The sequence below is a fragment of the Ceratotherium simum genome, chromosome 25 (genome assembly GCF_057802395.1).
Source record: "Ceratotherium simum simum isolate JZ-2026a chromosome 25, ASM5780239v1, whole genome shotgun sequence".
NCBI lineage: Eukaryota > Metazoa > Chordata > Mammalia > Perissodactyla > Rhinocerotidae > Ceratotherium > Ceratotherium simum.
Window position 1 is genome coordinate 10,765,270 of NC_141924.1, and position 23,190 is coordinate 10,788,459.

The 23,190-nt window shown below is 57.9% G+C and overlaps 1 protein-coding gene across 2 annotated transcripts in view; it reads right to left on the minus strand.

The window, feature by feature from the left end:
• The window catches only part of CACNA1I (calcium voltage-gated channel subunit alpha1 I), a 102,783-nt gene extending 82,209 nt beyond the window's left edge, over positions 1 to 20,574 (minus strand). For both annotated transcript variants that reach the window (XM_087448897.1, XM_087448898.1), the window contains exon 1: positions 20,330 to 20,574. In XM_087448897.1, coding sequence (XP_087305023.1) covers positions 20,330 to 20,574 — 245 coding nt within the window. The remainder of the gene's footprint in view (positions 1 to 20,329) is intronic.
• Between the last annotated feature and the right edge of the window lie 2,616 nt (positions 20,575 to 23,190).

The window sequence follows — 23,190 nt, forward strand, 5'->3', positions numbered from 1 at the left end:
AGGCTGCTCTCCTCATCAACACCATCCTCCTGCCTTCCTTCCTGGCCCACTCCTCCCAAGTCTTAGAACACAGCCAACGAAGTCCAGTCCCACCACTCCCAACCCACCTAGAGTCAGAACCAGGGTGGTCGGAGCTCCAAGGGGCCTCAGAAAATCCATGCCTCATTGAAAAGAGGGTGACCCCAGGTAAACTGGACTTAAACAGGTTCTCCTTCTCTAAGAGGAGGGACACACTGCCCATACAACCCCATAAACCAGGGGGACTGTGTTTGAACTCCAGGCCCAGCATTGATGGGTCTGAGGTCTCAGGCAAGCTCCTTCCCAACTCTGAACCTCTGGAGGTTCCCCACCGGAGGACCAGGAGCCTCCTCACTGGCCCCACCGGGTCTGCTCTGGCCTCTCCGGTCCACCCTCCCTGCAGTAGCAGTGAGCTGTTGAAAACATCAGCGAGATCACCTCCCTCCCCTGCTCAAAACCCTGCCACGCTCTCTGTCTCTCTCAGCATAAACTTTGAAGCCCTCACTGTGGTCTGCAAGGCCCCACCCGCCACCCCCCACTACCTCATCCCCTTCTTCCCTCCCCCTGGCTCACTCCCCTCCAGCCTCACTGGCCTCCTGCCACTCCTCAAACACATCAAGCACACTCCACCTCAGGGCCTTTGCACCTGCTGTGCCCTCTACCTGGGAGACTCTTCCCAAGACCATCAAGGGCTGCTTTCTGACCCTTTAGCTTCATTGTCACCTCCTCTGAGAAGTCCCCACCCAACCTCTCTGACCTACCCCCACAGGGGTCACCCTCTCCCACCCGACCACCACCTTCTCCCAGCTTTATGGTCTCCTGAGCACTTATGCCCTGAAGCTGTCTTGTTGACAAGCTCCTTGTCTTTGTCCACAGCTAGAACCTCACTCCAAGGGGACAGGGGTTCCACATTCACAGCTCTAACAGTAACAGGCATCTAGTAGGAGCTCAATAAATATCTGTTGAATGAGTAAGTAAATCTCTGTGGGCCTCACCCACTCTAACATCCAGTGATTCTTGAGTGTGTCCAAATGAAAACCCTCACCCCTCAATTTCAAAGCGCTTGCTCTAAGCTTGGATGTCGCCACACCAGCCAGAGCCTCAGCCAGACCCACCCAGCAGGGGCGAGCACCTCCTGCCTGATGGGAGACTGCCCTGGTTTCCCTGGCAACAGCCTCTCTCCCATGCCGGGCCCTTGCTCACCTTGGGATGCTGCCTTCCCTCCCGCCTCCCTCTCAGACCCTCCTCGCCCCGACCCTGCTCCTTCCTGCCCCCCCCACCCTGCTGCCGTCCTCCTGCCACAGCCTGTAATTAATTTCAGTTGCTGCCAGGGCCCCCTTCTAGCCGAGCATCACTCCAGCAGCAGCTTCATCATTAATTAACTTTTTTGAAGTTCAAACGTTCTAATTACCAGCGAACATCCCCCATCTCCCTTGTCTTTCCCCCCTGCTTGTCATGCTCTCTTCTCTTCCAGCCACCTCCTCTGCTCCTTCTGCCCTTCCTGCCAGTTTCAAGTTCAAAGAGCACTTACCACGTGTCTCCCACGGGCCTGGCACCCGCGCTTCTTCCTCACCAGGGATCTGAGCAGCAGAGTTCGGCAGGCCTATTTTACAGATGAGGAAAATTGAGGCTCAGAGAAACTAGGGGCCTCTCCTGGGTCACACAGCTGGGAAGTACCAGAGCTGAGGTTCACACCAGGAATGCTCGACTCAAGGCCAGTGCTCTCCTCTGTGACTTCCCCCTCCCTCCCCCGAGGCCTCAGTCTATCCTCGGCATCTCTCACCTGGACCCTGCACAGCCTCCCCGCTAGCCTCCAGCTCTGGCCACTGCGCCTCCAGTCTGCCCCACACAATAGCCAGGCACCTGCTGTGTGCCCAACACTTGCCAGCACTTTGCAAGTGTTATCGTTTCATCCTCACAGGGCTGTTATAAGCCCCATTTACAAATGAGGAAACTGAGACACGAAGGGGAACACGATTTGCCCAAGGTCACCAGCTGGAAAAAGGCAGAGCTGGGATACAGAGCCAGAGCTTGCTTTTTTTGTCCACAAGCTATTTTGCCCCTGCCAGATTAATCTGCCTGAAGCAAAACTCTCCCCTGTTTGAAAACTTTCCATGGCTCCCCATTACCCTCCTTACCTGACACCCAAGGCCTCCTAGACTCTGACCTCAATGACATCCTCCAGCCTTATCTCCCACTGGCCTTGGCATGCACTGAACTTCTTGCTGTCCCCAAGCATACTCTGCATGCACTTTCTCTTCCCTCCACTGACTCTACCAGGCAAACTCCTACTCATCCTTCACAGCCCAGTTCATTTGTCACCTCTTCTTGAAGCTTCCCTTGAAGCACCGTTCCCCACTCACAAGGTAGTGAGTCAGCCTCCTCTCCAGAAGTGTTCCCTACCCACCTGGTCTAGCTTGTATCACAGTGATGAACTTGGCAGTAACCACGACTACTGCATGCCAGGCCCTGAGGGACACGGCCCTACCTCTCATCACAGCCTGCTGGGGGCAGATGAGCAAACAGACCTAGAGAGTGGAGGGACTTGCCCAAGGTCACACGGTCAGTGAGCAGCCCAAACGGTCTGACTCAGTGGTGCCCGGAGCCACTGCCCAGGGCGGCCTCTGTTGCTCGTCCAGCTCGCCCACTGCACTGAGTCCCTCGAGAGGGCAGATGGAGCGGCTTTCACCTCTAGATTGCTCAGCTTCAGACGTTCAGAGATGGACAGTCTCAGCCCTGCCCGGAGGCGCTTGGGGAAATCCCAGATGGCAGAGCCTGGGCCCTTTCCAAGAGCCCACAAGGCTCAGAAGTCAGGCCAGAGCTGGCATCGCTGCCCGCGGCTCCTCACATGCTCCCCACCGGCTCAGGGATCAAAGGCACCAGCCTCCTTGAAGTGGAAGCACACCACGTGGCGTGGGACCATCAGTCGAGGTCTCCAGGCTGAGTGGCTCCGTGGCTTGGCCCAACTCCGAATGTTTGCACCATTAGTCACAGCATCAAGGAACTCGGAGAGCACAGCTGGGCAAAGCTCTGGGGTTCCGGGACAATCTGAGGGAGGACAGAGGCCCCAGGAGGGCAGTACGGGATTCCTGGGCAATATGGCAGGCGGCGCCTGAGTGCTGGCTCCACGAGGGCAGGGAATCTTCAATGGCTCCTGCAGCCTCTCACAGCAAGGCTCAAAGCCCCTGCCCAGCATCCGAGGCCACGCCACCTTGCCTACTTCATCGCCCAGACCGTCACTCCTTTTGGGGTGTCCTTTATCACAGACAACCCCACCGAGGTCCTCAGAGGGCAGCTGATCCCATCGCCCATTTCTCAGATGGGAAACAGAGGCGCAGAGAGCTGTCCAAGGACACAGTGAGCCCAAAGCGAAGTGACCGCAGACCACAGACTCTCCCCCCATGGGGGTCCCTGAGCCACAGCTGAATTTCAAACCCACACCAAAACCCCACGTCTCCCCCGAGGTCCAGGCTTCGCATAATGTACCACCCGCTCGGCACAGCCACATGCGGTCATTTGAAGATGATTAGATCCCTGAGGAGCAGCCACAGCACCTCTGAGGAACACAGACGGGGAAACACGTCAATGGTGGTCCCATCGATAGCTTCCTCGGCAGGCGACGCCTTCCCAAACACTCAACCAGCTTGGGGCAGAAAAACAACCAAAGGGTCCTTGGGGGCTGCAGAGCCCCACCCTTGTCTCAGCCCCACCTCCAGCCAGCCCCTACCTGGGACCCAGGCCCTAGTCCCACCCCCACCCAGGCCTCCCATGGTCCGAACGGGGGCCTCAGAGCCCAGCAGTGAAATAACGAGCATATATTGAGCGCCTGCTGTGTGCCAGGCACCAGGTTAACAACAATAACGGCAATGATGGCAAACATGTCTCGACTGTTCTGGAGTGTCTGTTTGCCAAGGAGCTTTCTAATCAAGCAACATGTATTATCTCATTTAAGCCTGACAGCAGGCACACGAGGCAGGGAGCCCCGAGGCCCCAGAACACAGAGCCCGTGGAGCCGTGGACCGGGCACCAGGGCTGGTCATGTGGTGTGCAGTGGAGAAGCCCCGCTCGTCGTCAGCCTCTCCTGTAACACGGCTTGGGCCCTTCTGTTCTTTGGCTTTTGGGGGGAAAAAAGCCACCTCCCCAGCAGAGGACTAAGAATGCCATGCTGGCGTTTATGCTGATTACTTAATACGACCACGAGTGGAAAATGAGAAATGCTGAATCGTCACTCACAGCCTTTCAAACAGAATCAGTCAGTCCAGACCTGACAACACAGAGAGTTGCCCCAGAACTTCAGCAAAGCTCCCCAAAACTGGCAGGTACTACTGCTACCCCCATTTTACAGATAAGGAAACTGAGTCACTGAGAGAGCTGGCTCCAGGGCTCCAGCACAGCCGCCAAGATTCCTGTAGCTGGTACGTGGCAGGGGCAGGATTTGAACCCGCCATCTGCTGACTCCAAGTCCCACATTCTCAGCCACATGCTCTGCAGCCCCAGGCACAGAGCCTGGAATACGAGGGACCAGTGTGTCTTCAATGGAATATTTGCTTTCCCTTCTCCCCCAAATGTCGCCTCCCTATTGGGCCTGGGTCAGCAGTGAGCCCAGCCATCAGCCACCGGCTGTGCCTAGTGGGGTCAGGAATGGGGACATTCCGCCCCTGCCCGTGGCTGGGAAGGAAGGACCCACCTTCAGGAGACAGTGGGAGGGAAAGCCACCAAGGGGAGGGTACTGGCCTCAAGGCCTCCAGTAAGAGGCCGAGCTTGATTGGAACTGTAACTTCCCCCACGTCCTTGCTGCTGAGTCTTGAGAAGGCTGGGGTATGAACTGGGGAGACAGAGTCACCGGGGAGGCCACCGTGCCAGGGGCCCCCTCAAACCTGCCACTTCCCGGAGAGAAGAGTGACCAAATGGAGGGGCAGTGCCTGATGCCTGAGCAGGCCCCTGGGGGCAGCCTCCTCTCCAGGAGCTGGAGGCAGAGGCCTGCACAGTTACCATGGCAACCACCACCCTCCATCCTGGAGGCCCTGCTGACAGTCATGGTTTCTATAATTGGGGGGCTCTGGGAGGGTGGGTGGCAGTGGGAGAGCTGGGTTTGGCTGGGACAGCCAAGTTTGTTTTTATTTTTGTCAAATTTGAAATCTGATCCATTTCCCAGGGTGTGCCTCAGTTGTCTAAATAAACCAAGTGGAGGAAGGGGCTGGGCGCTGCATCCTCCTGGACCAGGGAGGCAGGGAAGGTGGGCCAGGCCCTACTCGGGGGTCCCTCCCCTACTGGTCCCCAGTGGCTCCAAGGACAGGAGCTCAGGCCGGGGCCTGAGGTTCTAGACCCGGGTTCTTGGGCCAGCTCTGTGCTCCTCTGAGGCTAGGTCCGCAAGCATCCATGAAGCACTTGCTGTATACCTGGCCTGTGCATCAGTGTACTGAGAAGAACCAGACTCACTCCTGCCCTGGAGGTGCCTGGAGTGCATCCCTGTCCCAGGACCCGGCATGATGGGAGGCTGTATCACATGCACTGCAGTAACAGTGGCTACCATTTTGAATGTCAGCTACGCTCCAGGCCTTGGGCTTTAAAGAGGCTATCCATTCACTAATTCATTCATTCATTCATTCGACTTATCCTTATGAGCAACAACCACTCTGGAAAGCTGCTCGGCAGCATCTATTAAAGCAAAATATAGGCCCAGCAACACTGCTCCTGGGTCCATACGTCAGAGAAACGCCAACAGAAGCCCGCCAAAGGCACGTATTATTCATAACAGCCCCAACCTGGGGACAACCCAAGTGCCCCTCAACAGAAGAATGAGTTGGGCAGCAGATTTTAACTGGGGATGACCCCAGGGGATGAGTGGCCGTGTCTGGAAAGATTTTTGGTTGTCACCACTTGGGGAGGCAGAGCACTGGCATCAGTGGGTAGAGACCAGGGATGCTGCTAAACCTCCTACAACGCACAGGACAGCCCCACCACGAAGAATTATCCAGCCCACATGTCAACACTGCCAAGGCTGAGAAACCCTGTGGTACGTCCATTCGATGGAATCCTGCCCAGTGATGAAGAAGAACAAACCACAATACACACAACAGCAGGGATGGAGCTCACAGGCGGGACACTGGGTAACAGAAGCCAGACACCAAAGAGCAAAGAGCGTCTGAATCCAATCATATGAAGTGAAAATTCAAGCACAGTCAACCTACAGGGAGGGAGATCAGAGCAGCGGGAACTTTGGGGGAGAATCCATGGGGGATGAGGACAAGGGAGCTTCCGGGAGTCTCTCCATCTTCTGGAGATGTTCTTCTTGGCCTGAGTGGGGTCGCAGGACTGTGTTTATATGGAAAACTGCCTTGAGCTAGACACTACAATTTGTGAGCTCTATTGCATGCATGCTTTACCTCAACCAAAAGTCTAACAAAAAATGATGAAGAGCAAGTTCTCTGAGGATAAATAAAAATGCAACAATTAAGAAAACACAAGCACCTGCTAGCGAGCCCGCTGTCGCGGACCCCCATGGGAACCTTCACCACAACCCTGCAAGGGAGGGGTGTCACCCCTGTTTCACAGACTTGCCCAAGGCCACAGTTAGTGAAGGACAGAGCTTGGATTTGAACCTCACACCATCCCGTCCTCTGTTTGTTTAAGGATTCGTTCCGCCCACGGCAGCCCTGGGAGATAGGCCCGGCAGGCATCATTACACCTGCTTCACAGACAGGAAAATGAAAGTCCAGAGACAGCAGGACTGGCCCAAACTGACACAGCAGTGGAGCTGCGGCAGAAAGTTGCTCCATAAAGTGAACAGACCTGCTGGGCAGACGGTCCTAGGCCCCCACTTACGTGCCTCCAGCGACAGGGAGCTCCCCACATGCCACACAGCCCTGCCCGGGCTGATTGGTCTACTTATAAGCTACGGAGCCTCAGTGGGCTGAGATCTCTTAGGGGGAGGGGATGAGGGAGTGAGCCCTCCCTTCCTTCCTTGTCTCTGCCCCCAACCCCACTTCTTAGAGTCCTGATAATTTGAGAACTCGTTGAATTTGGCCAAAGTCTCTGATTCCCAGATGCCCAGCAGGCCGTGGTGTCCAGTGCAGACAGCCGGAGTGGGGGAGGCGATGGAAAGGGAACAGGGGCTGCTGGCTTGGCAGAAAACCTGGGGCAGCTGGTCCACGGGAAGAAGGTTCCAGCCAGGGAGACTCTAGACCACTGCCTTCGCCACCGCTGAAGAAAAGGGCCAGGCAGGCCCCTGGGGGGCCAGGGTCCCGCTGCCTGTGGGCTGACCCAGCCTCAGGAGCCCACCCACAAAGAAGGTGTGCCTTCAGGGAAGCCTCCTGGAGTCCTAAGCAGGGGGTGTAGGCACCTCCCCGGGGCCCTCCCAGCTCCTTGGATGTCCCCTTATAGCAGCTATGGAACTGAGCGTGGTCTGTCCCAGCCTCTCACCCCCAACCAGGCTGTGCTCTTCAAGGGCAGAGCACAGCCATCCCTCTCTGTGCCCAGAGCCCTACCTGGAGCAGCTGCTCAGTGGCACTGCAGTCTCAGGAACGAGTGAGGTCCCCATCACTTGGAGGCATCAAGGAGGCGAAGGAGGGATTTCTGCGCTGGAGGAATTTGCAGGCTCCCTTCCCACCTTGAACTTCCTCTCCTCTCCCTTTAATTTCCATCATCACTATTCATTTATTCAGCACCCCGTCACTGAGGCCTCCCTCTGTCTGGCCCACAGTGGCTCCAGGAACCCCGAATGAGGAAGATGTAGTCCCTGCCCTCCAGAAACCACGAGTAAACACTCAGTGGAGATACGGACAGAGGGGGTGAGGGCTGGACGGAGGGCGATGACCTTCTCCCTCGGCCTCCTGGGGGACACACGTCTCCCCTGCCTGCCCTGACCACACAAGTGTACACGTTCACATGTGCATCCCCCTGGAGCCCTTCACACACCTGCACACGCTACATGTGTGCACAGCCTCCTCCTCGCCCACCAGGCCAACAGCACCGGGCATGGCCGACCCCCTCTCCTTCTGCAACAGCAGTTCATAAGCTCTCCTGTGCCCCCTGGGGAAGCTCACACGCCCCTTCTCAGAATAATGTTTTTAAATGCATAAAAAAATGTTTTAATGCGTAGGATTAGAAAGGAAGGAAGCCACTTATGTTAACATAGATGTCAAAATATTTTTTAAAAAAACAAATTGGTGATAGAGAACTACAGTGCTTCGTTATCAACATGATGAATGAGCAGAGGCAGTGCGGGTCTGACATGGTGTGATTGTGAAGAGGTGATGAGTGTCGGTGATGTCCTGAGACTCTACAACCACCACGCGACAGGCAAATATCGCTGATTGCTACAGTGACGGTCACAGGAACTCCCAAGGATCCCACCATGGTTTGTTACCTCCATTCATAACACGAAGAAATGCTCAATTTCAGTCAGAGGTCAGTGAAAACATATATGCATCTTGTCCCCATCCAAGTTCACGAACCTCAAGACCCTTGTTCTAGAAACTCCCTCTCCCTTGGGCCCCGAGGACACCACACTCCCTGGGCAGGTCCTCTGCCCCTTAAATGCTGGGCCTTCTCAGGCTCCCCAGCCCTCTGGCCTCCTCTCTCCTCTCCTTGACCCCACATCCACTCCCACAGCCGCGACTCCTGCAGTCCAGGGGCTGACCAGGTCCTGAGTCGGTCCCAGCCCTGGGGGGCTCACTCAGTGCTGAGCAACAGCCCCCCAGACACTGCCCCAGGATGTCTCTGGGAACCTCAAATTCATCATGTCCAAAATGGGATAGGTCATATTCTCCCCAGACCACCAAACTCTCTGCACTTCCCACCCCCATGAACGATGCCCTCAATCACCACCAATCCTGGAAGTTGTCCAGACGAGAACCCTCAGGAGCCTCCCTCTCCCTCGTCCCCATGTCCGTCTCAGAGACCTGCCCATTTTACCACCTAAATCTCTCCTCTCCATCTACTCTTCTGCACCCGCACTGCCCCAGGCAGGCCACCCTCTCACTCCGGAGTCTCTCAACAGCCCCCTCCTACAGCCTTGCCTCCTCTAATAAATCCTCCACGTGGCGGCCAGAGGGCTCCTCCAAAGCCAAAAGCCTTCCATGGCTCCTAACTGCCTTCCAGAGAGTTTCCAAATTCCTTGGCTTGGCATTCAAGGCCCTTTGTGGGCTCATGAATGCATGAACGTAAGTTCCCTTGGTCAGCCTCATCTCCGTCCACCTCCAGCCCTGCTAGGATGCACTTCATTGAAAGCTTTGCTGCACACCTACTATGTGCAGGGCTGAGGGCCAAGGCCTAAAGATAAGATAGGCATTAATGGAACATGGAGCCTGTCCTCAAGGAGCTCACAGTCCAGCAGAAGTGAAGAGAATAAGTCAGGCACAAAAAGGCCTTGTAAGCAGTACAAGGAGAGAGTGATGGCCCCAACACAGGGCTCGGCTGGGCAGTCAGCAGGCGGCAGGGCAGATGAGAGGTGGGGGGAGGCATGGTGATTAATGAGCATTTGCCAAAAAAGTGAAAGGATGGATGAGTGAACGGGTTGATAGATGGGTATTAGGAGGGTGGAGGTGGAGCCTTTGGGTCAATGAATGATTGATTGGGTAGATGGTTAGGAAGGTGGGTGGATGAATGCATGAATGTGAGAATTAGGTAGATGGATGGGTGGGTGGGCAGATGAATGGATGAAGAGATGGAAAGATAGATAAATGGATGGATGGATAGATGGATGGGGGTTGATAGATGGATGGGTGCATGGATGGATGAGTGGAAAGATGGATGGGTAAATGGATGATGGATGGATGGGTGTGTGGATGGATAGGTGGGTAGATGGGTGGGTGGATGGGTAAATGGATGGATGGATGGATAGATGAGTGGAAGGATGGATGGGTGAGTGGATGGGTAAATGGATGGATGGACAGGTGGTGAATGGATGGATGCGGGACAGCTGGATGGGTGGGTGTATAGGAAGGTGGTTGGGAATGTGACACTCTATTAAATGGCAGCTCCAGGATTCAAACCCAAGTCTACGTGACCAGAAGAAACGCCTCAGGTTGGAACTCAGCACTGTCCTCTCTCCTCCTTCAGAGATTCTCACTCTCAGTCTCTGCCCTCCTCCCGGCAAGGCCCTCAACCCCATGCTGTTCCCACACGTTCAGAGCTTCCAGTGCTCTCAGGGACCACCAGGCCAGGGTTCCTCAGCCTCGGCACTACTGACACTTAGGGCCGGAGCGTTTTTGTTGTGGGAAGCTGTCCTGTGCATCGTGGGATATTCGGCCTCTATCCACTAGAAACCAGTAGCACACCCTCCCCAAGCTGTGATAAGCAAAACTGTCTCCAGACATCGCCAACTGTCCCCTGGGGGCAAAACCACCCCCAACTGAAAATCACTGAGACAGCCCAACCTCCCCCGCAATTTTAGGATGAGGAAACTGAGACCCAGAGAGGAAGAGGGACCTGCCTGAGGTCACCAAGCTTGCACTTGGCAGAGCTCAGACTGGACCTTGGGGGACACTGAGTCCACAATCATCTCCTCGCTGGACGTGAGGGAGGGGCTGGGAGCCTCACCCCCCACTATCTGGGAGAAGCCAGGCGCAGCCCTTGGTCACCTGCTCTCTCCACCTCCACCCTGGCTCTCTCCTGCCAGCCCGGCATCCCAGGCCCTCACAGTCAGCCGAGCCTTCTTCTCCTGCTTTCTCATATAGATAGAAACTGTCACCCAGAGAGGTCAAGTTGTTTGCTCAGTATCACACAGCAGTGAGCACCAGTGTCAGGATTCGAACTTGGGGAGGGAAGAGGGAGACCAGAGGAGCAGAGCACAGCTCCACAGGGCAGATGGGACGGAAATGTGCAAGGCAGCCCCACAGGAGAGCTGGAGAGAGATTAGCAGGAAGACATTCTGGCTGATTAAAAGGACATATCGATTTCTCTCCGAGGGAAACAAATGGGGCCGTTTGTCTCCCAACAGGATGGCGAGGCGGTCTGAGGGAGGCAGCAGGTCAATGTTGGCTTCTGACACAGACGTCGAAGCCCAGGCAGGGTGGATGAGTGAAAATCCAATCATGCTTTAAATGCCCCAGGATGGGGCTGACTCTTTATCAGCCAGCCAGCCCTCTTTCTAATTCTCTGGCTCTATATCAACTACAATGAGACTTCCTGGAGGGGCTCACAGGCTCACAGGCCCCAGGCTCGCCCAAGCCCCACTCGGCCAATGCCAGGCTGGGTGGCCTGGATGGGCACTTCACCTCTCTGGGCCTCCTCTGTCCAGTGGGCAATCTCTAGAGCCAGCACAGCTGCTGCGAAGATGAAACTCACCTGGCGCATGGTAGGTCCTTAGTGAACACCCTGCCCATCTCAGTCTTCTCCTCTGCCTTCCAGAATCTGGACCCCAATGTCTTTCCATCCTCAGCCCTGGCTCCTTTCCTCTCCCAGCCCGCACTCCAGGCTGTTATCAGCATCCCCGTGACCCCCAGCTCCACTTCAGCACTTGACCAGGCTGTTCCCTTAGCTGGGATGCCAACCCCTCTCCCCTACGCCTCCCCCATCAAAGTCTCTCCTGCCCTGGCTCCAAGGCCTCCATCTTCACCAGACGGCTCCTGCGGCATCCCCAGTCAGAACAGGCTGACCACTCCATCCTCCACGTCCCCTGAGGGTCCCTCTGCCCAGCCTTCACCCCATTTTGCTTCACAGGAGTAGGATTTGGGTGTGGATCTGCCTCCCCCATCAGACTGGGGACTCCTCGGGGTCACTGCTAGGTGTCCAGATCTGGTATACCGTGGCTCCACCCAACATGGCTGAATAGTCCTGGGGGCACCTCCACTCGAGTCTAGAACAGTGTCCAACATAGAGCTGGCCTTCAATAAACACCTGTTGAATGAGTGAATGATTGAATCAATCAATCAATCAATATCCACGGCCGGGCCTCCAGGCCTCACTCTCTCCCTCAAGCATCCTCCATTCTGCCCTAGGAGCAGGCATTCTAATAAATGAGCTTACCCACGTCCCATCCCTGCTAGACACCCATCAGTGATGCCCCAGCGCCTGCAAGATCAAGAGCAGGCCCTAACCTGGCATTCCACACCCCGCTATCCAGCCCCTGCCTCACACTGTCCCAGCCACACTAAACTCTTCACTGCTCTCTACACTATTCCCTCTGCCTGGAAGACCATCCCTCAACTGTTCTCCTTGAAAACTCCTACTCATGCGTCAAGACCCAGGCGAAATGCCCCCTCCTCTACGTAGGCTTCACCAATGCCCCAGTCTGGATCAGGGGCAGCTTCTGCACCTGCAGCTCTCTTTATATAGAAATCTCCACGGGACAGTACAGGAGGTTGCCCTGGGGGTCAGGGTCTCTGTGGCCCAGCTGGTCTCCTCTGACTGGCCATCTGGCCTGCCCTGTTGACCAATGAGAGTGCAGCATCCACTCTGGCCACCATGAGCATCCCCAGGGCCCAGCTGGATGCTGACTTTTACTTCTGAGAAAAACAACCTTCTCTACACCAGATGGAGGGAAACGGACAATTTCCCAGACATGTGTTGCTTCTTCAGCAACACTTGCCGTCCGTCTGGGCACTCCCATTAGGCCAGGGCTGAAGGAGGAGGGGACGCTTCCCCAGCCATGAGCCGGCAGGGGGTGTAGCACCGGCCTGAGAGCTGGGAGTCCTGGGCTCCAGTCTGCCCTGGCTCTGCCGACTCCTCAACATGTGAGCTTGGGCAAGTCGTGCTCTCCTCCTGGACCTCGGTCTCCCCAGCTGTGGAACAAGGAGTTAGCACGCTCCCAGCTCTGCCACCTCAAGGGAGGTGCTGAGAGACTCTGCGAGGTCACGGCGGGTGGGAAAGTACTCTGAGAACTGGAACGTGACAAACAAGCCCACCACTGCCAGGCCCATGCTGGGTGTGGGAGACCCAGGGTGAAGTGAGAGCCACAGGCCCCGCCCTGAGGGCCTCCCGCCTGGTGGAGGAGACAGAGCAAGCAGCCAACTACTCCCAGGAGTGGAGGTAGGAGGAATCTTGTAGGCTAGGGAAGGACTGATGCAGGGCTGAGGGTCCAGAGAGGAAAAAGCTGGGATCCAGGAAAACTTCCTGCCAGTCATGGCCATCAGGAGGGGCCTGGGGGGGCTGGCAGGAGCTGGAGCCACGGCCTGGGGGAGGGGGCATCACGGGGGCAGCGTAAGCAAAGGCAGGGAAGCAGGGGGCGTCAGGAAACATCGGCAGCTTGTTTGGGCTTCAGAAGAGCGTGCGTGAAGGAAAAGAGGAGGAGCCGGCTGGAGGACAGCCAGGGTGGGTCGCAGAGGCCTCCAACCAGGCGGAGTGAGGCTATTCTGGGGGTGACGGAGCGCCCATCGAGGGTTTAGAGTGAGGAAAGAATAAGCAAACAAAGGAAAGAAGGCAGGCAGGGAGAGGGGAGACACAGCCCCTCTTGGGCAGGCAGCACGACAGATGACAAACTGCTCCCACGCAGGGCGGCCCCAGGACCCCCTGAGGACGAAGGTGAGTGGGGAGGAGAGAGAGTCCAGAGGAGAGGCGATCACCGGGGTCCAGAGCTGTGGGCTCCTGGCCGGGTGCTCTCTCCACTGTGCAGGGGCGGGAGGGAGGGCGACGCCAGCCCTCAGGTGTGGCAGGGGGGGTGAGGTCCCAGGAACCGCCTGTTCAGACAGGAAGAGATGGAATAACTCAAGCCCGATGTTCCCGATGGCCCAGCCACAGGGAAAGGCTCAGGACAGGATGGATGGAGGTTAGAGTAAGGGAGGACTTCCTGAGAGTCAAGAGCCCTCAGAAGGGTCCTAGAGGCCTTTATCTGGTGGCCCAAGGCCCCGCCTGGGGCAGCAGGACTGAACAGTAGCCTGCCCAGAGGCAGGGGGTGGACTGAACGATCGGCACAGGGCAGCAGGGGGATGGGAGAAGGGTGCTCCTGCAGGTGAGTTCCTCCTCCACCACATTCAGCGCTCTCCTCCTCCTCTCACCCCCCAGCCTTCACGCCCTCCCACCCCCAGGAGCCAGCACGTGCCCCCGCCTGCCGGCCGCCTTCAGCCTCTCTCCCTGGCAGCCTGGCCCACCTGAGGAAGGCCTCTCAGACCATCATCAAAGACACAGGGCCCAGCTGCACGCCTGCCTTCAGGACCCTTGTCGGGAGCCAGGGCCCCTCTGCAGCGCAGCCTGAGCCGCCCCGGGTGGCTCCCTGCCGCTCCACCGCCAGCCCCCGTGTGCACCCAGCTGCGCTCGGCATTTAACAGCTTGCCCAGTCAATGCTTGCCCTGGAATTCTCACCGGACCCCCTGACATTCCCAAGCGGGGGTCGCTGTGGCCCCCAATTCACAGATGAGCAAATGGAGGCTCAGCAAAGGCAAAGGCCCCTCAGCCAAGAAGCCCAGAGCAGGTCTTCATTCACGTCAACCAAGCCACAGTCCCTGGGGTCACCTCTGAGTCCTCTCCTTCCAATACCAACCCCAAGGCAGCCACACCTCCGCTCAGACCCTCCTCTCCAGGCCCCCCAGCACCTGGGCCACCATCATTCCTCGCCCCACCCAACAGGTGCCCGCTCATGACCATCTCCCAGCTGACGTCTCTCCAAGGGAGCCAGAACGATCTTCCCCCGCACGAAATGGCCACAGCTGTCCTCTGCCCATGCGTGGCACACGGCACACACTCAATAAAGGCTAGAAGAATGATCTCGTGAATGGGTGAGTGAATGGCGGGTGAACGAAAGCCCATTCACCCCCTCAACAAACACACTGAACCCTCACAGTGAAGAGACAGGCCTGGCACCACAGGGCTATGATGAGCCCGTGGGCCCTGCCCTCTTCCTGCCCAGTGATGGGTAATGTCAGAGGGTCTGCAAGGCGGGGGTCTCAGCCAGGTGGACTTCGAAGTGAGAGCAAGCAGAGGGCCGGAGTCAGGCAGGGGACTAGAAGCAGACAGAAGTGGGCAGAGGGGCAGGTGAGAACCAGGACTACAGCCGCAAGAGCACTGAGTGAGTGAGCCCACCCACAAGGAATGCAGGGCCTGCACATCCCTGCAGACACACTGAGATGCTTCCTGGGGAGGACGGCAGGGAAACAAGTACCCAGGCAGCCCCCTCCTGACCTCGCGGCCCAACTCTCCCCATCCTGCAGACAGGGAGACCGAGGGCGAGAGGGGAGAGTGACTTGCCCAAGGTCACTGGCAGCTGGCGTCTCCTGCCTCCCAGCCCAGGCTGGCGCCCTCCCGCTGCCCAGCAGAAGCAGCCTTCACAGCCCACTGGCTTCCCACCATGCATGGTTCTGGCTGCAGCAGAAGCGCAGGCTCAGCACTGGCTGGCGCAGGGGATGCTGCAGCCAGGAGCAAGCCAGGAGGGGAAGGGGCTGCAAACTCCTCCAGGGGATGGCCCCAGGCGGGCCACAGCGAGACGACTGCCACATGTAGACGCTGGAACCCAGCGAGACCCTAGCCCTGCCATCCGGAACTGGGAAGCAAACCTGGGGGGCAACCTGGGGTTTCTCCAGGCTCTGCAGGTGGCAGTGGTGTCCTGGATACGAGCTGAGGCTGGGGATTCAGAGAAATTGAGGTTTTCATCCCAGCTTTACCACATCCTGGCTGTGCATCTGGATAAGAGTTACTCAACCTCTCCGAGCTTCACCTTCCTCATGTGTACAATGGGGCTATGACAGCACCTACCTGCAGGGGTGGTTGTAAGGGTTAAAGGTGACAATGCAGGCAAAGCGGTCAGCATAGTAAGCACCAGCTCCCGTTATTATCATCCCTGAGCACCTCGCGCGCCTGCATTACAGGAATCATCTCTGTTCATCTTTAATCGTCCCATTATAGAGATGAGAAAACAGGCTCAGGGAGGGGAAGCTAGAGTGAGTACAACCCACCACTGGCTCTTCCCCCACAAGAGCTGGTTATGCTCCTAAGAGAGGCTCTCCAAGTCCAATCTAGGTGGAAAATAGGTTTCCAACCTATCAGTCATGCTGCCAGGGGTGCCCTGCTGGAGGACGCTGTGATCAATTAGTAATGTCTGCACAGACGAGGGCGCAGCTACCAGTAGCATAACCCGCACAAATGTATCTAAATAACAGAGATTGAATCTGATTTTCCCTGGAACCAATGTCCTCTGAAGGCATCATGTTCTATCTAAAGACTTGATGCCCAGCTTCTTCTTGAATCTATCATGAGCAGAGTGTGTTAGCCACACACGAGGGCCCCGTTCACCTTTTGGGCACAGGAAGCAAGAGTGATAACCACGTGTGTGGCAGTTTTTCTAGTCTACAAAGCTCCATTTTCACGTGTGCCGTATGTACTGCTTCGGTCTTCAGCGCAATCCTGGGGAGGGAGAATTACCACCTCCATTTGACACCTGGAGAAACCGGGGCTCAGAGAGATTAAGAAACTGGCCCATGGCCACACAGCAAATAAGACGCAGAACCAGCCCCTGAGTCTGTCTGACTCAGGTCCCCAGCACTTTCCACGTGCCACACACACGAGTCAAACAGCACAACGGATCCCCCTGACATTTCAGACCCAGAGACCTCCCGGCTGACTCCCCAACTGACAGCACATGCTCGAGGCCGAGGCCAGGCAGAGAGGGGCACTGACATCTGAGTGAGTGGACCTTTCCCGCCCCAGCTCACCAGCTCAGGGAGGGTCCCAGCAGCCTTCTGTCCCCGCAGTGAGTCAGGTGGTGACTCAGGGCCTAGATCTGGGCTGGGAGGGGAGCTGAGTCAGGAGAGCCAGCCTCACAGGGGAGCTGGCTCGGAGCCGGGGCCCCCAGCACCAGACCCTCCCACACTGCCCTCCCCCCTCCCGGGCCGCTGGGCACGATGGCTGCTCCCACTGGCCTAAGGGGGATGCCCGCACGGCCACCAGTCCTTTGGATGCTTGAAGGGGAGCAGAATCCTGCAGAGTCTGGAGACATGAAGGGCCACTTGCAGTTGTCACAATGATTGAGGGACACTAACGACTAATATTTAATGACCAGGGACACCAAACGCCTGTAATGTGCACCACAGCCGGGACCACGAAACACTGTCACCCCCATAATGCCTGCAGGGCCCCCATGGAGGAGCACTAGGCTAAGCACGGCCCCCTCCCTGGGCTGCCTCCCAGCCAGGATGGGAGAGAGGGAGGTTTTGGGCCAGGAAGAATTGCAGAGCCCTCCATACCTGATCAAAGACACCCCCCGACACACACACCCCCAAGCCTCTAAACCCAGCCTGAGTGCCCCACGATCGAGTCTCTGCTCCACGGGCCCCCTGGAGACCCCAAAGTCCCCTGGGCCTGTGTCTGCAGAAACCTGGCATGGCCTCTCTCCCGGGCTATGAAATCTTAGCGCTGTGTCATCGTATTCACGAGACCCCGAATCACGGGTCCTCCAACTCCCAAACACACACCAGCACAGCACCAATCTCGGACTCCACCCTCTTTGAGACACAGAACATTGCAGTCTTTGAATCACAGAAGCTGAGAGTTTTAGTGTCTCTGAGCCTTGAGTCTGAACTTTGAACCCTTAGACTCGAACACGGAAGCTTGGAGTCTGCAAGTCCCAGAACTTGACGTTTTTGAAGCTGCTCCACGCTGGAACCTCAGACCTCGGGGCTAGAAGGCAGCCCAGCAGTCAGGCGGCCAGTTCAGGCTGAGGCCTGCACCTCCTCCCTCCCTCACCGCAGCCTCCTGCCTGGGGCCTGGGGGGCCGACGTGCTCTGGGCAGCTCCCAGCGTTCAGGGGTCCCTCCTGAAAGAGGAGGCTGGATTCAGCCCCATCCCCTCCCCCAAGCGGCTGCCACGTGCTTGGGCCAAGGGCTCTCCTGAGACAGGCGAGGACCAGCCCAGCTCTGCCCAGGGTCCAGACCCCATCCCTCTCCACCTGAGCCAGCTCCCTGTGGCCCCCAACCCCAGGCTCTCACATGCCCTGAGGGTGGAGGCCAGAGGGGTGGTGAGGACAAAGGGCAGAGGACCCAAGAGGCCAGAAATGTGGCAACGTGGAAGGGCCCCTGTGGGCTGCTCAGTGGTCAGGGCCCAGGGGCCCTGAGGTCAAGAGTGTGGGCGAGTGTGGCTGGCACCCCAGGCTCTCAGGGCTGGAGGGGGGCATCTCCTCCAGCTCCTCCTTTTCAGGCGGAGGCACTGAGGATCAGAGAGACGGGACTGCCCTAAGTCACACGCCTAGTTTATGGCAGACAGGACTCAGGCCTGCGCCCCATTCACGGGCTTCTCCCTGAATGACACTCGGGCCATCTTTGTGCTGCTCCAGCCTGGCCAGACCCGCCAGAGCCTGTCAGAAGGCGAGCTGGGTCAGACTCCCAGGCCAAGGTCATCTGAGCCGGGCCTCTGCTTCCAGCCTGGAGCAGTATGGACCATCTAAACCATGTGCGGCTCAGAGACGTGAAGTGACTTTCCCAAGGTCACACAGCACCCAAGTGGCAAAGCCAGAATCTACCCTTGTCCACCCAGGCAAGGTCCCTGTGACATGGTTCCACAGGCACCCTGGTCCCCCAGCCAGCCTTTCTCTCCCTCAGAAGCCCAACGCTCCCGTGGTCCCCCCTTCTCTGGCCTGGCCACCCCTCAACTCACACACTGAAGGCCCCTAAGGTTTCCCCAGCATTTTGTACTAAATCTGCTCCCATGGGTGGTGCCTGCGTCCCTCACTCCCCGGGGCCGACCGGCCCTGCTTCTCTGTCCTCCGTGACTCCAGGGCAGACGTCAGTGAGTGCTGGGTGACCTGACACACTGAACGGACCCCCTCACCACGCAGAGACCTCCTGAGCCGTCCCACAGAAGGAGCATCATGGCTTTCGGGCACCCCCCACCTAGGGGCCCCCAGTTCTGCTCTCCACCCGCCGCAGCAGAGACCCTCCAGTTTCCCAGGTGGGGGGATCCAGGGCCATCATCACCTCAGCCCCCTACGCAGTGGGGAGGCCAGCAGACCTTTCTGGGGGCCAGCCTCGCCACCCCAGCCTGCATGGGGGCATGCCAGGTGTCAGGGCTGGGCTTAGGGCCCACCCTATGTGGCCTCGAGCACTGGCGGGAACTCTGTTCTGCTTGGTGGGCCCCAACAACCAGAGGCCACCACAGCTGGCTCCCCAAGCCCCCTCCTCACCCCTGCGATCCATTCCCACACCACATCTCAAGGGTCCTCTAATCCACAGTCTCTCCACGACACACCCCTGCTGTCAATGTCACCAGGGCCCCGTTGTCCTCAGTACACACAGGCCAGCTCCTCCCCCGCCCAGAAGGCTCTGCAAGATCTCCCACTACCCTCCAGCCTCGTCCCTCTCCACACTGCCCCTCCCTCCTCCACCCCCACCACATCACACTGCCCTCGGGTCCCCCCTTCTGCAGGCCCCTGCTCCTGCCGTGCCCTCCTGCCCGCTGTGCTCTCCAGCGAACACCACTCAACACCACACACTCAGCTCAGACATCGCCAGCGTGCACCCAGCAGACCCTAAAGGGGCACCTGCCATGTGCCAGGCACTGCGCTGGGTGCTGGGGTCCAGCAGTGAACAGGACAGGCTCTGCCCGTGTCCAGGTCACCTGACAGTGCCCCTGGAGGCAGCAAATGTTAGACTCAGAATCCCACAACTAGATAGTGACAAGTAACGGACAGGCTGAGGGGCAATCACAGAGGGCTGCCCTGAGGAGGTGACACTTAAGCAGTGATTGGAAGGATGCAACGAAGCATTTGGCCAGGTGAAGAGAGAAGGGAAAAGCATTTCAAAGGAAAGAGCACGTGCGAAGGCCCTGAGGCCTACAAGAGCTCAGAGGAGGCAGAGCCCTGGGAAGTGAGGCAGGGCCTGGGGGGCCGGGAAACAAAGCATCTTAAGCAGGGGGCGACGCGAACAGACTAGACGCAGCAGGTGGAGGCAGGAAGGTTTGTAAGGAGCTGCTTGCTGCTGCCTTTGGCCCCAGACGGGGGCACGACAGACAGAATTTGGAGCGGCGGGGCCTCAGCCTGCGTGTTGGGATCTGCTGCCTCCAGGTCCGTGCCCTCAGGCTCCCCACTGGGTCTCATCACCCCTGTGGTCACCGTCCATCAAATGGCTCAGTCACTGGGAGCTGGGCCCTGGGCCAGGGTCTGACTTAACTCTGCACCCCCAGACCCGGCGCAGACCTGGGACTCATACCTGAGGACTTTCTGAGCCAGCCGGCCACTGGACAGACCCCACGGTCATCAGCAACTTCCAGAACACTCCCATCAGCAGGACACCAAGTCCTCGTTGCCCGACCTCCACACCCTGACATCTCCCCAGACCCACCGCCTGAGCTCGCTCACCACCACCTCGGCCCAGGCCGCAGAGGCAGGCGCAGCAGGCTCCATCGGGGCACAGTGTGGCCCCGGGCAGGGCCCGGACACGCACAAAGGATATGGGTTACACACCATCTTGATGCACCAGTTCCGGGGGCTGGTGGTCTGTCGCAGGCAGAAGAAGGCCACGGGTGCCAGGTCCGGGTGAGGGAGGTCCAGGTCAGCTCCATCCAGAGGCCCCTCCGGGCCTGGAGGGGAGGGAGGGGGGCTCTGGGGCCCCGGCTGCTCCGTGACTCCGGGCTCAGGGGCCGGGGCTGTGGCTGCGGCTGCGGCAGACGAGGAGGGCGGCGAGGAGCTCTCAGCCATGTCGGGGGTGCTGAGCAGGGGGCCCTAGGGGAGAAAGGGAGGCGGCACGTGGCGGGGGCGGGCCTGGCACCCGCTCGGACCCGCTTCCTCCCACGAGGGGACAGCCCAGCCGCAGGCCCCACAGGCCCCTCGCCCTGACTCTGGCCGTGAGGATCAGGGAAGAGCTGAGGGCTCAGATGCACCCAACTGGAATCCACTTCTAGTGGCTGGTCCGGGGGCAAGTCTGTAACCTGCTGAGACTCAGTTTGAGGAGACGAAAAGGGGGGAGAATAAAACCTCTTTAGAAAGTAGTTTTGTTATTAGTTTCGTTTTTTATGAGACCAGAGTTGAGCGTTTATTGCATCATCAAAGCTAAGAAACTTTGCAAGAAACAGGGAAAGTTACTGTAAAGATACATTATTGCCAGAATGACACGTGTTACATGGGAGAGGTTAGGGCGCTATGGGACCAGACACCAGGGGACCTGGGCAAGTCAGGAGGAAATCAGGGCAGGCTTCCCTGAGGAAGTGACACTTGAGCTGAGACCTGTGGTTGAGCCCAGGGACCCCCCCACCTGCTGCCTCATAAAGCTGAGAAGCCAGAGACCTGGGCCCTGATGGAGAAACTGAGGCCCAGAAGGGACAGAACAGACACACAGCCAGGAAACAGCAGAGACAGAACTCCATCAGGGCCGGCTTCCTGGGTGCGTGACCTGTGCAGCCACCCAGGGCACCACACTCAGAAGGCCCTAAACTTGATTTAATGCTCTGCTGTCACCAACTTGAAATTCTTAATAATTTTTAATCAAGGAGCCCACATGTTCATTTTGCACTGGGCCCTGCAAGTCACGTGGCTGGTCCTGGACTCCATCGCAGGGGTACTTCCACATCCTGGTCTCGTCTGATGCTCGCGGCAACCCCAGGAGGGTTACTACACCCATTTAGCAGATGGAGAAACTGAGGCCCAGAGAAGGGAGCAGTGTGCCAAGGCTACACACTGAGCCAAGTGTAGAACCGGGGCATGTGCAGAGGCCAGAATCCCAGACCAGCCCTCCAGATTCAGTGGTGACTGACCGCGGCCTCGCGGGCCCCCTCTACAGCCGGCTAATGGTAGGGCAGGAAGAACAGCCCCTCCTCCAGGCTTGCCGCCTCCCCACCTCATCCAGGAGGCTACCAACCCCAGCATCTTCATCGGCTGGGGTCTCCTGGGCCCTGGAACCCTGCCGGTGCCAGGCTGGGCAGTGAGAGCTGGAGACGAGGCCAGAATCCCTGGCACTCGCCCTGCTGCCACGCGGCTGCTGAGCTGCCGGCTGAGCCGCCCAGCGCTGATGCGTTTGGACATTTCTCTGTCTCCCGGGGGCAACAGGCGGGAGTTGGTGCCTCCCACCACTCCACCCGGCTGGTCAGGGAGGCAGAACTCTCTCCCAAGCTCAGGGCTTTGCTCTTGGCTCCAGAAACACAGCCGTGGGCCTTACATAAGCTCCCGGGCACCTCGGCCCACCACGTGTCAACCATTGGGCTGAAAAACATCCTCCCTGGGGGGCTCCGGGCCTGCCCACCGCAGTGCCAGCCTCGGAGCCCACCACTCCCTCCACTGGCCCCTCGCTCCTGCCAGACGGGACCTCCTCAGCTCCCAGAGGGCCAGCTGCCTCCTCCAGGCCTCTGTCACACCGTCCCTCCCCCGGCAACACCTCTCCCCGCTCTCCCAGGCCCTGTGCTCCCAGGCCCTGACAATTCATTCACCTGTCCAACACACATTTCCTGGGCACCTACTACGCACAGGCGCTGGGCAGGCTCTGGGGCTCTGCTGGTGAGTAAGACAGACTGGGCGCCAGCCTCATTCAGCCAGCACTCCAGCAAGGGAGAGAGACGCACAAGTCAATTAATTTCTCTCTCTGCGTTTCCATAGCCCTTATCATCACCAAACATACTGTATAATTTATGTATTTCCATCTTTATGATTTAGTGCCTGTCTCCCCGACCTGCAAGAAGGCAGGGACTGTGGTCTGTGTCATTCACTGCTATATCCCCCAGTGCCTGGAACAGCGCCTGGAACATACTAGGTGCCCAATAAATATTTGTAGAATAAATAAATAAAATGGGCTGGGAAGTAAAGAAACAAGGGAGAAAGGTGGAAGTGGGGAGAAGCCACCTTGCCCCCTCTAAGGAAAGAGATATTTAAGATAAAAACAACAAGAATCAGAAGGCACCAGCCATGGGTGATGTGTGGGAAGAGCACGAGTCACAGAAGGAACAGCATGTGCAAAGGCTGGGAGACTGGAATGAGCACGGTGCATTTAAGGAACACAAGTAAGCAGTGATGCTGAGGCTGGGGCAGGGAGGGGAGGACATTAGAGACTGGGGCAGGGTCCGTTGCAAGCCTGTGGAAGGAGCTCGCATTTTATTCCAAGTGCAATAAGAAGCCACGAGACGGTTTTAATGCGGGCGTGGTACGCTCTGGTCTGTGTTTTTAAGCCATCTCTCTGAGAGCCGAAGGGAGGTGGGCGGAGGGGCAGGGGTGGAGCAGGGAGGGCCAGAAGGTGGCTGGAAAGATGGCCTGGCCTGGGGTGCTGGCAGAGTGGCAAGAACAGGGGGGGTTTGAGATATATTTTAGAGGCAGAGGAGCCTGGCCTGGCAT